At 40.1% G+C, this 13181-nt stretch overlaps 1 protein-coding gene across 1 annotated transcript; it reads left to right on the plus strand.

The window, feature by feature from the left end:
• The first annotated feature begins 7121 nt into the window (after positions 1-7121).
• Positions 7122-12434, plus strand: SCGB3A2 (secretoglobin family 3A member 2). Its single transcript, XM_077138063.1, has 3 exons — positions 7122-7302; positions 11674-11876; positions 12276-12434. Exons 1-3 carry the CDS (start codon positions 7248-7250, stop codon positions 12297-12299), a joined length of 282 nt encoding a protein of 93 aa, XP_076994178.1. The 5' UTR covers positions 7122-7247; the 3' UTR covers positions 12300-12434.
• Positions 12435-13181: the final 747 nt, after the last annotated feature.

Below are 13181 nucleotides of genomic sequence, written 5' to 3' on the forward strand. Positions count from 1 at the left end.
TGGGATCGGGTATGGAACTAGTTGATGTTCTGGAAAGGCTGGCCCCTCTGCATTTCAGGACTCATCTGGTACAGGGACACATCTCAGACCTATCTTAACTCGACCTTTGCCTTGTCAGGGCTGGCAATTGAAAATGCCCTAGACTTTCTCTAATAAGCTACTTAGAGTATTTTTTAAAAATTCCTTTTCAGAGACAGTCCCCAGTCCCCCAAGGTTTGCCTGTTGAGAGCGGGAGTTGGTACCTGGCTCTATTGCCTTTTCCAGTATTCTGAGCTGTGCTAAATCTGAAAGTCTCATTTTTTGCTTGTTTTATTTTTAACATCAGCCTCCCCTCCTGTCTGATGGGAGAAACTTCAGGATTCCTCTCCTGCTTGCTCTCAATTTGTCTGTGCTTTGTGTTTATATTCAGCAGTCCAAATCTGTTAATTAAAACTGCAGTTGGGGCTTGGCTGAGCTGCCCTCCCTTGCTCCCAGCAGAGACTTTTTCTTTTTTCCCCAGGGAAGTGTTTCCTACTGAGCTGGCTGTGCCAGTGGGGGAAGGGCGCCAGCCTCTGGATGTTGAGACCTTTACTCACAGTTTGGTGGTGTGGTCTCCGCCCTTCTACCCATTCCAGACTGGTGTATGATGTGTGTCCAGCTACGGATCTCCCCCAAACTGTTGTTCCAGACAGTTCCTGCCTGTTTACTAGCTGCTCTAGAGGACTAACTAGATTCCACACCTCCTTATGCCACCATCTTGCTCTGTCTCAAGCAGAACTTTTGATGTTCTTTGAGCCACACAGCTTGGTGAATGTGCCATTTGGCAGTTTATTTCGAGAGTGTGAAGACATGTCAAGGCCAAGGCCTGACTGACTCCCTCATAGAGATACAATGAGCCACTTTTATATTTAGATAGTTTATTAATTATAAAGTTGTCAGAAAGTAGACTTAAGTCAAAAGTGTCAGCTCCCTGTGATCCTTGTCCTTTAACGTAAAAAAAATTGACATTGAAACAACAGGGCCTGATCGTTGCAACGCAAGTTGTTGGATATCTCCTTGGTGAGGAGCCAAATCCAGACTTCAGGGGATGGATCATATATTCTGCAGCTCTATTCAGAGGGGTCAGGGAGAAAGTCCCAGGCCTCATGAGAACTAGGAGGCAATGAGACTTATCAGATAGCTTCTCACTGGAGATAGGGAGGCCAGCAGGAGATGACCTCAGCAGATCCTTACAGCCTCTTATCCTCTGGTGCTCTAGAAGGATCAGATAAAACTCAGATAAGTTGTGGTTCAAGTCTTTGCCTGTGTAAATGAATGCCTGAAAGTAGCCAGGGTAGAACAATTTCCCTACAGAAGGCAGCTGAAAGGACGTAGATCAGGATCATACTGTGGAAAATGCCTGCTGGACACTGAAGAGCTTCCCCCTGTGAAGGCTTGGCATCCTTTGCTGGAAGGAAAGTACGGAAGACTCTGTCCTGGTCCCTAGGAAAACAATGACATCAGCTGTGAATGTTGGAGTGGAGACTGAAAATCTGAGCATGCACTCATGATTGGCAGTGTGTGGTTTCTAAGTCCAGAGTTCTTGACAGCTGGAACAAGCCCCCATTCAATAGCCTCTGATCACTGTAGGCCTTTCTACCTCCCTTTTCAACTCTGTGAAACTGATTCTTAATCTGTTTTATATACTCCTATGACCATATTTTTCCCTGCTCAAAAATCTGTATTTCTTACTATTTGATCAAGTGTTGCCAGATCAAGTGCAAATATCATTTAGGCCATCAGAGTTTAGTATTTCATAGCCACACCTTCCTGTCTAACTCATCTGATACAACTCATTGATTGAGTGATTGATTCATGAACAAAACATTTGTTTGTTATCTGCCATGCATAGATACTCTGAACAATACTAGGCATAGAAAGATGAAAGAGACACTGTCTTTTTACTGATATGCATTTTCTGTTCAGCCCAGATAATGGTCTCAATCTGTTATCTGAAATAAGTCTTCACAAATTCTAATTTTATTTCTCATCTTTTCTGCTAATCCAAAACTTTGAATTCAACAACTACTTAAATTCATTACATCTTCCTTGAAAAATTCAATCCCACCCTGATTTATCTTCCCTTCTGATGTCCTTTAGATTTTGCTTTGATTCTCTCTTGGTAACCCTTCATTTAATTTCTCTCATCTTGCATAGTTTATGCTCCATTTCTATTTCCCTTCAGTACTTAGAAAGGGGCTAAAAGTTAGCCTTGAATGACATGTATTGATTTTCACTAAATAATTCAATCAACATGGAAGGGAGCTAGGAGCAGATTTTTGCTTTTCTCCAAAGTTTATAAGGTTGATGCAATGATAATATTTTGATTGTATTTTATATACTTAGATTTGTAGAGCTAAAATTTAAGATTATTGTTCCTGTCTTATATAGACTTGTTTAGTCTGCTCCTTGACCATGTGATTTCCAGCAAGCAAAATGGAATATAACAAACTTCATTCTATATTTCCAATGTGACTTTCCAGTGACTGTTCCTTGTTCAGCTACAGGGAAGGGTATTAGGTAAACTCTCAGTCAAAAAATTTTTTTCTTTTTCTTTATTAGTGTCTTATATTTACATTCAGTTGTCTTACTTATACTTGTTATTTCCTGCACAGAGATAAACAAAACACAGTCACTTGCTGTTCTAGTTTGCTAGCTGCCGGAATGCAACACACCAGAGACGGATTGGCTTTTAATAAAAGGGGATTTATTTTGTTGGTTCTCCAGAGGAAAGGCAGCTAACTTTCCACTGAGGTTCTTTCTTATGTGGAAGGCACAGGATGGTCTCTGCTGGTCTTCTTTCCAGGCCTCTGGGTTCCAACAACTTTCCCCGGGCTGAGTTCTTTCTGTATCTCCAAAGGCCTGGGCTGAGCTGCGAGTGCTGAGATGAGGAATGCCGAGCTGCTTAGGCTGTGCTACATTGCATTCTCTCATTTAAGCACCAGCCAATTAAGTCAAACGCCACTCATAGCAGCAGACACGCCTCCTAGCCGACTGCAGTTGTAAATCAGCAACAGATGAGGTTCACGTACCATTAGCTCATGTCTGCAGCAACAGAACTAGGTATGTTCACCTGGCCAAGTTGACAACTGAATCTAACTACCACACTTGCTTCTAATAGTTTCCTTTAATGGAATTAAAATGAGGGCAGGGGCCATGCCTGCTTGTGTTAGTGTGGTATTCCCAAAACCTGTCACAGATGGATACACCAAACATGCCCAATAAATACTGTTAAATGGCTAACTGAATTTCTACTCTGATTATAAATTCAATGTTTGCAAACATCCGTTTGAAAAGCACATTAAAATTAACCTAGAAATATTGACATTCATTTTCTTTTTGCTTCATTTCTCTTCAAGAATTAATTTACTTAATAAATGCTTACAGGAAGCACATACTGTTTAAAAGTAAAGAAATACAAATCAGCTATGGAAAGGATTCATGTTCTGATTATGTTACTTATTATAGCTAAATGGCCTTGAAGTTAATTCATTGTTTCCAGCTTCAGATTTCCCACTTGTATAAAGAAGACAAAAGCGCTTGTGTTAGGGGTTCTGTGAGAATGAAACGGATACTGTGTGCATGGTGGAATGTCTGGCACTGATAAGTGTTTCCTAATGATATTATTAGGTGTGTTGGGATCCAAAGATGAACAAGACTGACTCATCCTGGGAGGAAAGACAAATAATTATAATGCAAATGAGGATGTATCAGCACCATAACAAAGGCTCAAGGAAAGCCTGGGGGACTCAAAACTTCAAAAGCATGGAAGTAGCCAAGGCAGAGCTCTTTCAAAGCCTGAACCTCAATCCACTGGCTCTCTATTTTAGCACCCTATTTGTTTCTAAATAACAGTTACCACTAGTTTTTCTCTTTCCTTGTTTGATTACCCTTTTCTTGGCTGTTTACCCCATTATTCTGTCAGCTCTATGAGGGCAAGAAATTTCTTGCTTAGTTTACTGCCCTAGTCCTAGTTTCTGGCATGTTGTCTGGCACACAGTAAGCATTTATTGAGCAAATGTTTGAAAAGGATAGTGTCTGCTAGGTTTGTGTGTGTGTGTGTGTGTTTGTTCATGCACATAGGCACATATTACTGTGCAGATATGTGCGAGCATGTGCATATCTAGGGGTGTATGTGAGTGTGTGTTTTGTGTGGAGCAAATTTGAGTCTTTAATCTGAAACAACCATGTCTACTACTAGGTGTTGGCATTTCTGCACGTCTGGGGAACTTCTAGGGAGGTCCTTCGTAGATCTATTTGCAGAGGGGCTAAGGAACCTCCTGGGAAAGAACTCACTCCCCAAGACTAAGAAACCTGGCAGACATGCTTGAGAGTACCAGCACTTGTGGGTTTGGAAGGGAGATGAATTTCTGCTTGTGCTTGTGCAATCCAGTGTTTCTCTTGCATAGGTCCTGGTCCTGTGCTTCATGGGCTCATGCCTTGGCACACGTGTGAGAGGCGGCTATGTTTAACAATTGAAAGGCTTTTATACTAAAAGCTATGCAACATTTTAGGATGTGCTATCAGTCAGAGTCCAGCCAGACAATCAAAACCACACTAGGTGATCAAAAAGGAAGAATTTAATGTGGAGGATAATTTACAAGCTGCTGGAAATGCAGTAAAAACAACCAGGGAAAGGTGATTCAATCCTGGGATGAGCAAATGTAGAAAGCTGCTGCTGTTTCTAGGCTAGAAGGGACTGAGTGAGGAGATGGGGCCTGGGAGCTGAGGTAATACAGTAGAAGCTGAAACAATAGTGGGTCTCCATGGCCAGGGAGGGGTCACAGGTGGCAGGGGAGGGGGGGGGGGTTTCTGGAAGGAGCTAGAGCAACAGAGAATGAAAACATGGGAAATACCTAGGTTTCTCCCTTCCTCTCTCTCTTTCCAAGTTTTTACCAATGGCTTCCAGTGGCTGAACCTAACCAGAAGTAGATGGCAAGAGAGCCTGAGAAAACTCTACTCTCTGTAATACAGAGTAGAGGAGCATATGTGCAGATAATGAATTTGAAAGAAAACTGATAAATGGCAAGCACAGATTCAGGACAGGATGGGTTTACTATCCCAAAAGAGATCATAACATAATAATTAAAAATGTCAACACGCCACCTACCACTTTGGCACAAAAACCTTGGGACTTTGAGAATTTTAGCACATTGTTACCACTGGCACAGGTGGCAATACCAAGGAGAAAAGAAAGCAGTAGAAGTGACAGGATTGGGCTTATATATGATGTTCTTCCTGCAACTTTATAAACTGCAACAAGATAAAGAAATGGTAGTTAAATTTGATAGCTTATAGGATTGATAGCAGATGACATTTATTCAGTATTAATCTTGGTTTGCATGGTTGTATGCTTTCTCTGCGTAACTTTATTAAATCTTCATAACAGTACCATGGTAGGACCACCCTCAGACAGGGTAAGCAGGCACCTATGCTTCTCTCTGTACTTTGGGAGGCCCAGAGTACTTTGGGGGGCTCTGTACTTGGCTTGTCTTCCTTGAAATTTTCTGAATCTATTTCCAGTGTTGCGGATGGCAGAGCCAGCAGGGCCATTTGGCCAGGGAGCACTGAGCTGGGTCGGGGACCTATCAGGCCCTGATCCCCATTTCTCCCCTTTGAAGTACTCTCTTACTCTCTGTTTTGAATATGGAGTAGACTAGATGCTTCAATAACTGTCAGGATTGCGCCTATAGGGTTATCCTGGGGCCCCATGAATGAACCCTGGTTCCAGGTGAGCTGTGTGTCAGATAGTCTGTTCCCACAGGCCAGCACAGAATTTCTTCTGTATGACTGCATGAGATTGGCCTGCCAGATGGTTCTGCAATGCATAGTTTGAGGGACTCATATTATTTATGTCGACAATGCCCTTGCAAAAAAAAAATTTTCTCAGGTTCATATACCCTAGGGGGCCCTGCTACTAATGTTCCCATTTTAGATGAGAAGACTAATTAGTACAGATAAGAGTATGTAATCCAACATTGTGCAACTAATGCATATTGAAACCTGTATTTCTAGGAGGCATTTAAATGTTTTTTAACTTTTTTATTGTAAAATATAACATATATACAAAAAAGCAATACATTTCCAAGTACATTTTAATAAGAAGTTATAGAATAGATTTTAAAGTTTGATACGGGTTACAGGTCCACAATTTTTTGTTTTTTTCTTCTAGCTGCTCCAAGACACTAGAGACCAAAAGAAATATCAATATAACGATTCAGCAGTCATATTCATTTGTTAAAACCTATCTTCTCTTTTATACTCCTCTTTTTCATGATAAATAACATATATACAAAAAAAGCAATACATTTCAAAGTGTATCCCAACAATTAACTGTAGATCAGCTTTCAGAGTTTGGTATGGGTTACAATTCCACAATTTTAGGTTTTTACTTCTAGGTGCTCTAAAGTATTGGAGACTAAAAGAAATATCAATGTAATGATTCAGCATTCATACTCATCTGTTAAACAAACCCTACCTACTCTGTATAACTCTGCCATCACCTTTGCTGTTTCTCCCACTCTCTGAAAGGTATTTTGATTCCAAACCCTATGTCTGTCATTCTGTATATGAGAGCACAAAGAAGACAGTGGGGACTCCCAAAGTGGAAGGCACTGGAAAAGGAAATAGAGATCTTGCCACAGTAGTTATATGAAGGGGAGGGAAGGGAAATAAAATGCAGAGAAATATTGCACTGAAAATCATTAAGCTGACTTGTGTTATACCAGGGCTAATATAATCTCCAGGTTACTTCTTACAACAGGGTAGTTGCATATCCATCTGGATAATGTGAGTCTCCAAACTTTACATGAATAGAAAAACAAGAGGACAAAAGCAAAACAAAACTTGTCACTCCTTTAAATTCCAGTGCAAAACCTCCACTTCTTTTCAGTGTTTTTCCAGGAGAAGGGCTCTTAGGGGTTTTTTGTCTTCCACCTTTGTGCAAGGGTTTGCGTAAGATGTCCTTGAGGGTGCTTCAGTTCAGTGCTTTGTTTCTCATGGGAACATGAGAGAGAGGAAAAACCTCCCATTTGTTTAGTGAGGTAACTTGACCCTCAAGCTCTTCTCTGGTGGGGCGAGTCAAGTGGTGGTAGCTGAAATTCATATCCTCACTGGGTGGATAAATGTATGTGTGCAAATCTAGCTCTCAGGCTTTGTGCTGGTTCATTGAATTTACTGGGTTTCCCAGTTCTATTTTAAACTCCAGGTAAGCATCATAGATATCTGTGATGAAGCTGGTAACTGTCTTCCTGTTGATGACCATTGGCATTTGCAGTTACTCTGGTAAGTAGTCTGGATTATATGATATTTCTCTGCATTTCTGTTACTAGGGACATAATAGTAAGTCTAAGCTCACCAACAGTGGAATATGGCGGAGGGGGTTTTATTTATTTTTCATTTATATTTTTATTGTAAACAATAAACAAACATACAAACATCCTTGACATACAAACATTCTTGACATGGTTACAATCAATGGCTCACAATATCATCACATAGTTGTGTATTCATCACCATGATCACTTTTTTTGAACGTTTGCACATCTCCAGCAAAAGAAAGAAAAAAGAAAAATCTCATACATGCCATACCCCTTACCCCTCCCTCTCACTGACCACTAGTATTTCAATCTACTCAATTTATTTTAACCTTTGTTCCCCTTATTATTTGTTTATTTCTTATCCATATCTTTTACTCATTTGTCCATACCCTACATAAAGGGAGCATCAGACACAAGGTTTTCACAATCACACAGTCACATTATAGCAAAAGTTATATCATTATACAATCATCTTCAAGAAACAAGGCTACTGGAACACAGCTCTACAATTTCAGGTATTTCCCTATAGCCACTCTAATACACCATAAACTAAAAAAGGATATCTATATAATGTGTGAGAATAATCTCCAGGATAACTTCTTGACTGTTTGAAATCTCTTAGTCATTGACACTTTATTTTGCCTCATTTCTCTCTTCCCCCTTTTGGTCAATAAGGTTTTCTCAATCCTTTGATGCCAAGTTCTAGTTCATTCTCAGGTTTCTATCCCATGTTACCAGGGAGATTTTTACCCCTGGCAGTGATGTCCCACATTGGTGGGGGGGGGGGGGAGGAGGGGCAGGCAGGGAGGCCAGTGAGTTTACTTACTGTGTAGGCTTAGAGAGGGATGGGGGATGGAGGGGGTTTTATAACCATACAACAGTAAGGTTGGGAGAGATTTTAGGTGTCCTCTAGACCCAAGCTCTAACCCAATATAAGTCCTCCCCTAATACATCCTAAATGGGAAGTGAACCAACTACCATTGAGGATGTTCATTGTTGGACACTGGTCACCATTACTTTTCCTTAATCTTGAGTCAAAATATGACTTTGTAACTTCTTTTGTATGTGCTTTGGAAATTATCATTGCTATCTTTTCCAATCAGCTAGGTTTCCAGGTTGGTTCTCCTGAGTCACAGCTACATTTACCTGTTCATTTACTTGATATATAATGGCTACAACCTAGTGGATACTGGATGAGAATGGGAAGATTCAGGCATGAATCAGACATAAACATCGTCTTCATGGTGCTTATAGTCTGGCAAGGGGTATAAGATTTCTACAGAAGTTACTACAATGCCAGACTGCTATAAATGCAGAATAAGTTCTACAGATAAAGTTCTGTGGGAGCACTGAGTGGAAAAAGTTCAATTCCCAAGTAGAGGCATAGAATCTTACTTCTTGGAGGAGAGTGGGAATTGATCCATTCTTTTAAAAAGGTGTCATTTTAACTAATAGGAAGATATATTTGGGTGCATATGAAAAATGTTTCATGGTGGCCACTGCTTATTCAGAAAACAGGAAGCTTTAAGGGTCTTCTCCCAGGAATATATATGTATGTTGTGGAGAAGACATTCACCAAAGGGTCTAAAAATAAGAATGAGGAAGAAACATTTATGAGGAAATGGGTGCTGCCAACATCTATACTGGCAACTTTGACTTGTGATTTTTATTGAATTTTTGGAAGAATTTATAACTTCACCAGTTTTGGTTATTTTTGTTGCTTTTTAGTAGCCAGGAACAAGTATCTATGAGCAGGGATGACAGCAGAAAGAAATGAGGTGGTGAAAAAAAAATAGCCTCACTCTGGGAAAGAACTTTTTTCTTTGTATATTCATTACCATGACCATTTCTTAGAACATTTGCATCAATTCAGAAAAGAAATAAAAAGAAAAAAAAGACTTATACATACTATACCCCTTACCTCTCCCTGTCATTGACTGCTAATATTTCCATCTATCCAATATATTTAAGCCTTTCTTTCCCCTGTTTTTTTCTATACCCCTTATCACTCCCTTTCATTGATCACTAGCATTTCAATCTACTAAATTTATTTTAACATTTGTTCCCCCTTTTATTTATTTATTTTTAATCCATATGTTTTACTCATCTGTCCATACCATAGATAAAAGGAGCATCAGACACAAGGTTTTCACAATCATATGGTCACATTTTGAAAGCTATATCATTCTACAATCATCTTCAAGAATCATGGCTACTGGAACACAGCTCTACATTTTCAGGCACTTCCCTCCAGCCTCTCCGATAAGCCTTAATTAAAAAAGGTGATATTAAATAATGCGTAAGAGTAACCTCCAGGATAATCTCTTGACTCTGTTTGTAATCTCTTAGCCATTGACACTTTATTTTGTCTCATTTCTCTCTTACCACTTTTGGTCAAGAAGGTTTTCTCAATCCCTTGATGCTGAGTCCCAGCTCATTATAGGATTTTTGTCCCATGCTGCCAGGAAGGTTTACACCCCTGGGAGTCATGTCCCATATAGAGAGGGGGAGGGCAGTGAGTTTGCTTGTTGTGTTGGCTGAGAGGGAAAGAATACATCTGAGCAACAAAAGAGGTTCTCTGGGGGTGACTCTTAGGCCTAATTATAAGTAGGCTTAGCCTATCCTTTGAGGTGATAAGTTTCATATGAGCAAACCCCAAGATTGAGGGCTCGGCCTATTGCTTTGGTTGTCCCCACTGCTTGTGAGACTATTAGGAATTCTTCACATGGGGAAGTTGAATTTTCCCCTTTCTTGCCATTCCCCCAAGGGGACTTTGCAAATACTTTTTTATTCACTGTTCACATCACTCTGGGATTTATCAGGGCATCACTCTGGACTAACCTACAAAATCTGGAAGAGAATTTTGGAGAGGAAATAAGTGGTAGAAGACAAAGGGAAGGCAGGTACAGAGGCTATATTTTTAGGATATGAAGGGAAAATAAGAATTCCAAAGGAAAATGGCCCCTGGTAGTGCTTTAGCCAGCAGGAGGACATGTGTATCCACACATGTTCATGTTTTTATACATCTGCACATGTTTTCGTAAAAATATCTATCATTTGTATTTTTCCAAGCTCTATTCTTTTCCTATGATCCATCCTCTAAGGTGAAAACTGTCTTTCTAAAGTCAAAGATGCAAAAAGCAAATGACCCTTTTAAAAGCCTTGATGGATCCCCATCGCCCTCAAAACATAAATAAATAAATAAATAAATAAACAAACAAACAAGCAAACCCCATGGAATGGCATTCAAAACCTCACCTAGTTTTTGCAGCCTCTCCTTCTTTTTCCCCTTCCCACTCACTTGCCCACCCTACTATACTGCACTTCTGCACTCTGACCACTCTGGGCAGAAGGCTCACCATTCTGTGAACACACTTTGATCCTAGCATCCCAGTGCCTTTCCTAATCTTCCTCTTAAAATGCTGCCCCCTTCTTTATTTGATGTTATTCTGACATTTATCTCAAGACACAGCTCCAGAATCATCTCCTCTGGGTAGACTTCTGCAATAACCTTCTCCATTAGAATTAGTCATCACTTCCTTTGTGCTTCTTCAGAGCTTTGTCCATAATGGTAGCATAGCACATACCTCACTGCAGCAAAAATAGATCTTTATTGCCCACCAGACTGCTAGTCCTCTGAATGCAGCATCTTGCCTTCTTCCACGTATACGCTGCAACTGGCATAGAGTTGATACTTGATTATGTTTGTGGCCTTAAGTTGAACTGGTTGGGAGCCATTTCTTGGGCCATGGTTGAATGTGTTCATGTCTCTGAGTGGAGATTCAGTATAACATCACCTATTCAGCCTCAAAGCCATGGACAGAGGGTGAATTCCCTTGTTTGAAAATGACCAAAAGCAAAGCACCCCCTATTCAGTCAACCACCAGAACTTATTATTTGCCAGAGTCTGGTGTACAGGGGGATACAGCATGAACAAAACACAAATACTTTTTTCTTATAGAGCCTACATTTTTAAGATGAGAGAGAAAAAGAAAAGATTTACCTTTTAGGCAGTGGTAAGGACTATGAAGGAAAACAAAGATGGATAAAGAAATAGAGTGACAGACAGGGCTATTTTAGATTCAGTGGCCACTACAGGTCTCTGAAGATATAAAATTTGAGAAGAGACTGAATAAAGTAAGGAAGAAAGATACATAGCTATATGAGGACAGAAAGTTCTATGGACATGGGGCAGGAAGTGCAAAGGTTCCATGAGAAATCAAGATGAGAGAGGACAGAATGGAGGCATAAATAGACAGAGTGGGGGGTAATTAGGTCATAGAATGAAGACAGATGACATGTGCATGCTTTATTTGGTTTATCTTTTGCTCTTCAGTGAGTGCCTTCCTCATCAGTAGTTTGGCTCGTCCTGTCAACAATGTCTTACCCTTACCGTTGGATAATGTTCTTCCCTTCATGGATCCATTAAAGCTTCTTCTGAAAACTCTTGGCATTTCTGTTGAGCACCTTGTAGAAGGACTAAGGAAGTGTGTGAATGAACTGGGACCAGAGGCTTCTGAATCAGTGAAGAAACTGCTGGTAATTATAGTTTTAGGAGTTAATTTGTCAAGGGGGGCAGTTCGTCACACTGAAAGCCTACTCTTCCCACCCTCCTCCCACCCCTCTCCTACCCCATCCTATTCTTACTTGTAAATGTGCATTTCTCTTTAACTGACAGAGTTAAGTTATATGCACAGATTCTAGGATCTCAAGGAATGTGCCATTTCTACATTTACAGAAGGATTTTTGCATAATGGAAGACCTGTATTCTGGTTTATATGACTTTCCTATTTACTATCTCTAGTCTCAGCCATTCCAAGACTTTGTTTCCTGTCAATAAAATGGTGTCTAAACAGGATAGTGAGGGTTAACCTCTTTTGTAGAAGATGCTAATTACATGTGAGCTGCTCTTACTATTATTGTCCTTCTACCTTTCAGGAAGCCCTATCCCACTTGGTATGACCAGAAGCGAAGCAGACGTGGAAGGCAGAGGATGCGCCCATTCTCCCTGGCTGAAATTCTTTTCATGCAATTATAAACTAAACATCTTCAAATGTGGTGATCCCTGAAAAGAATGAATAAAGCAATTCAGTAGAATTTTGGTTTGTCCTATTTTTATTTTGGTGAGATCTATTCGGAGAGGCCTAACGAGGTAATTTTCCACTTGGGTCATAAACTCCAGAAAGCTCTTGTTATAAAGATAAACCCAACATTTATGTAAGACTTATGCTGCTTCCTTCCCCTTTCCTTATCTCTAAACTAAACATTCTCATCTCCACTCAACTGTTTTTTATCTCACGGTGTCTCAGGCCCCTCACTTTTCTAGTCTACCTCACTTCTAAAGACATTTTAAAAGGTAAAATGTGAACGAATTTTCAAAGTATTCTCTAACAAGTCTAGGGTCTTACTAACTCCATTGGTTTGGAGTCTCTCATCAGAACTCTCGTTGCTGAAAAGATTGTGATTATATGAAGACCATCAGAGTGATCACATACCCTTCTTCTAAGTTTGGCCTTTACTACATCATCCTTAGGCAAATGGGTTCTGAACTATTCTTTCCTATTCCCCACTGTGTATTCTACAATGATGGAAGAATTATCTTTCCAAAACATAATTCTTATTATATTATGGCACCTGTAAGATAGATTTCAAGTTCCTTGATATGGCATACAAGGTCCTTCAAGATCTGGCCCTTGCTTACATATCTAGTCTCATTAATGTATCTTTCTTCTTATGTGCTCTAGTTCCAGCCACACAGAAAAACTAACCAATTCCCTTTCTTGCCAGCACTTACATACCATTACAAAAAATCAGGTTTCAGTCCACCTACAATGCCTGCCATGG

The sequence above is a fragment of the Tamandua tetradactyla genome, chromosome 20 (genome assembly GCF_023851605.1).
Source record: "Tamandua tetradactyla isolate mTamTet1 chromosome 20, mTamTet1.pri, whole genome shotgun sequence".
Classification (NCBI taxonomy): Eukaryota; Metazoa; Chordata; class Mammalia; order Pilosa; family Myrmecophagidae; genus Tamandua; species Tamandua tetradactyla.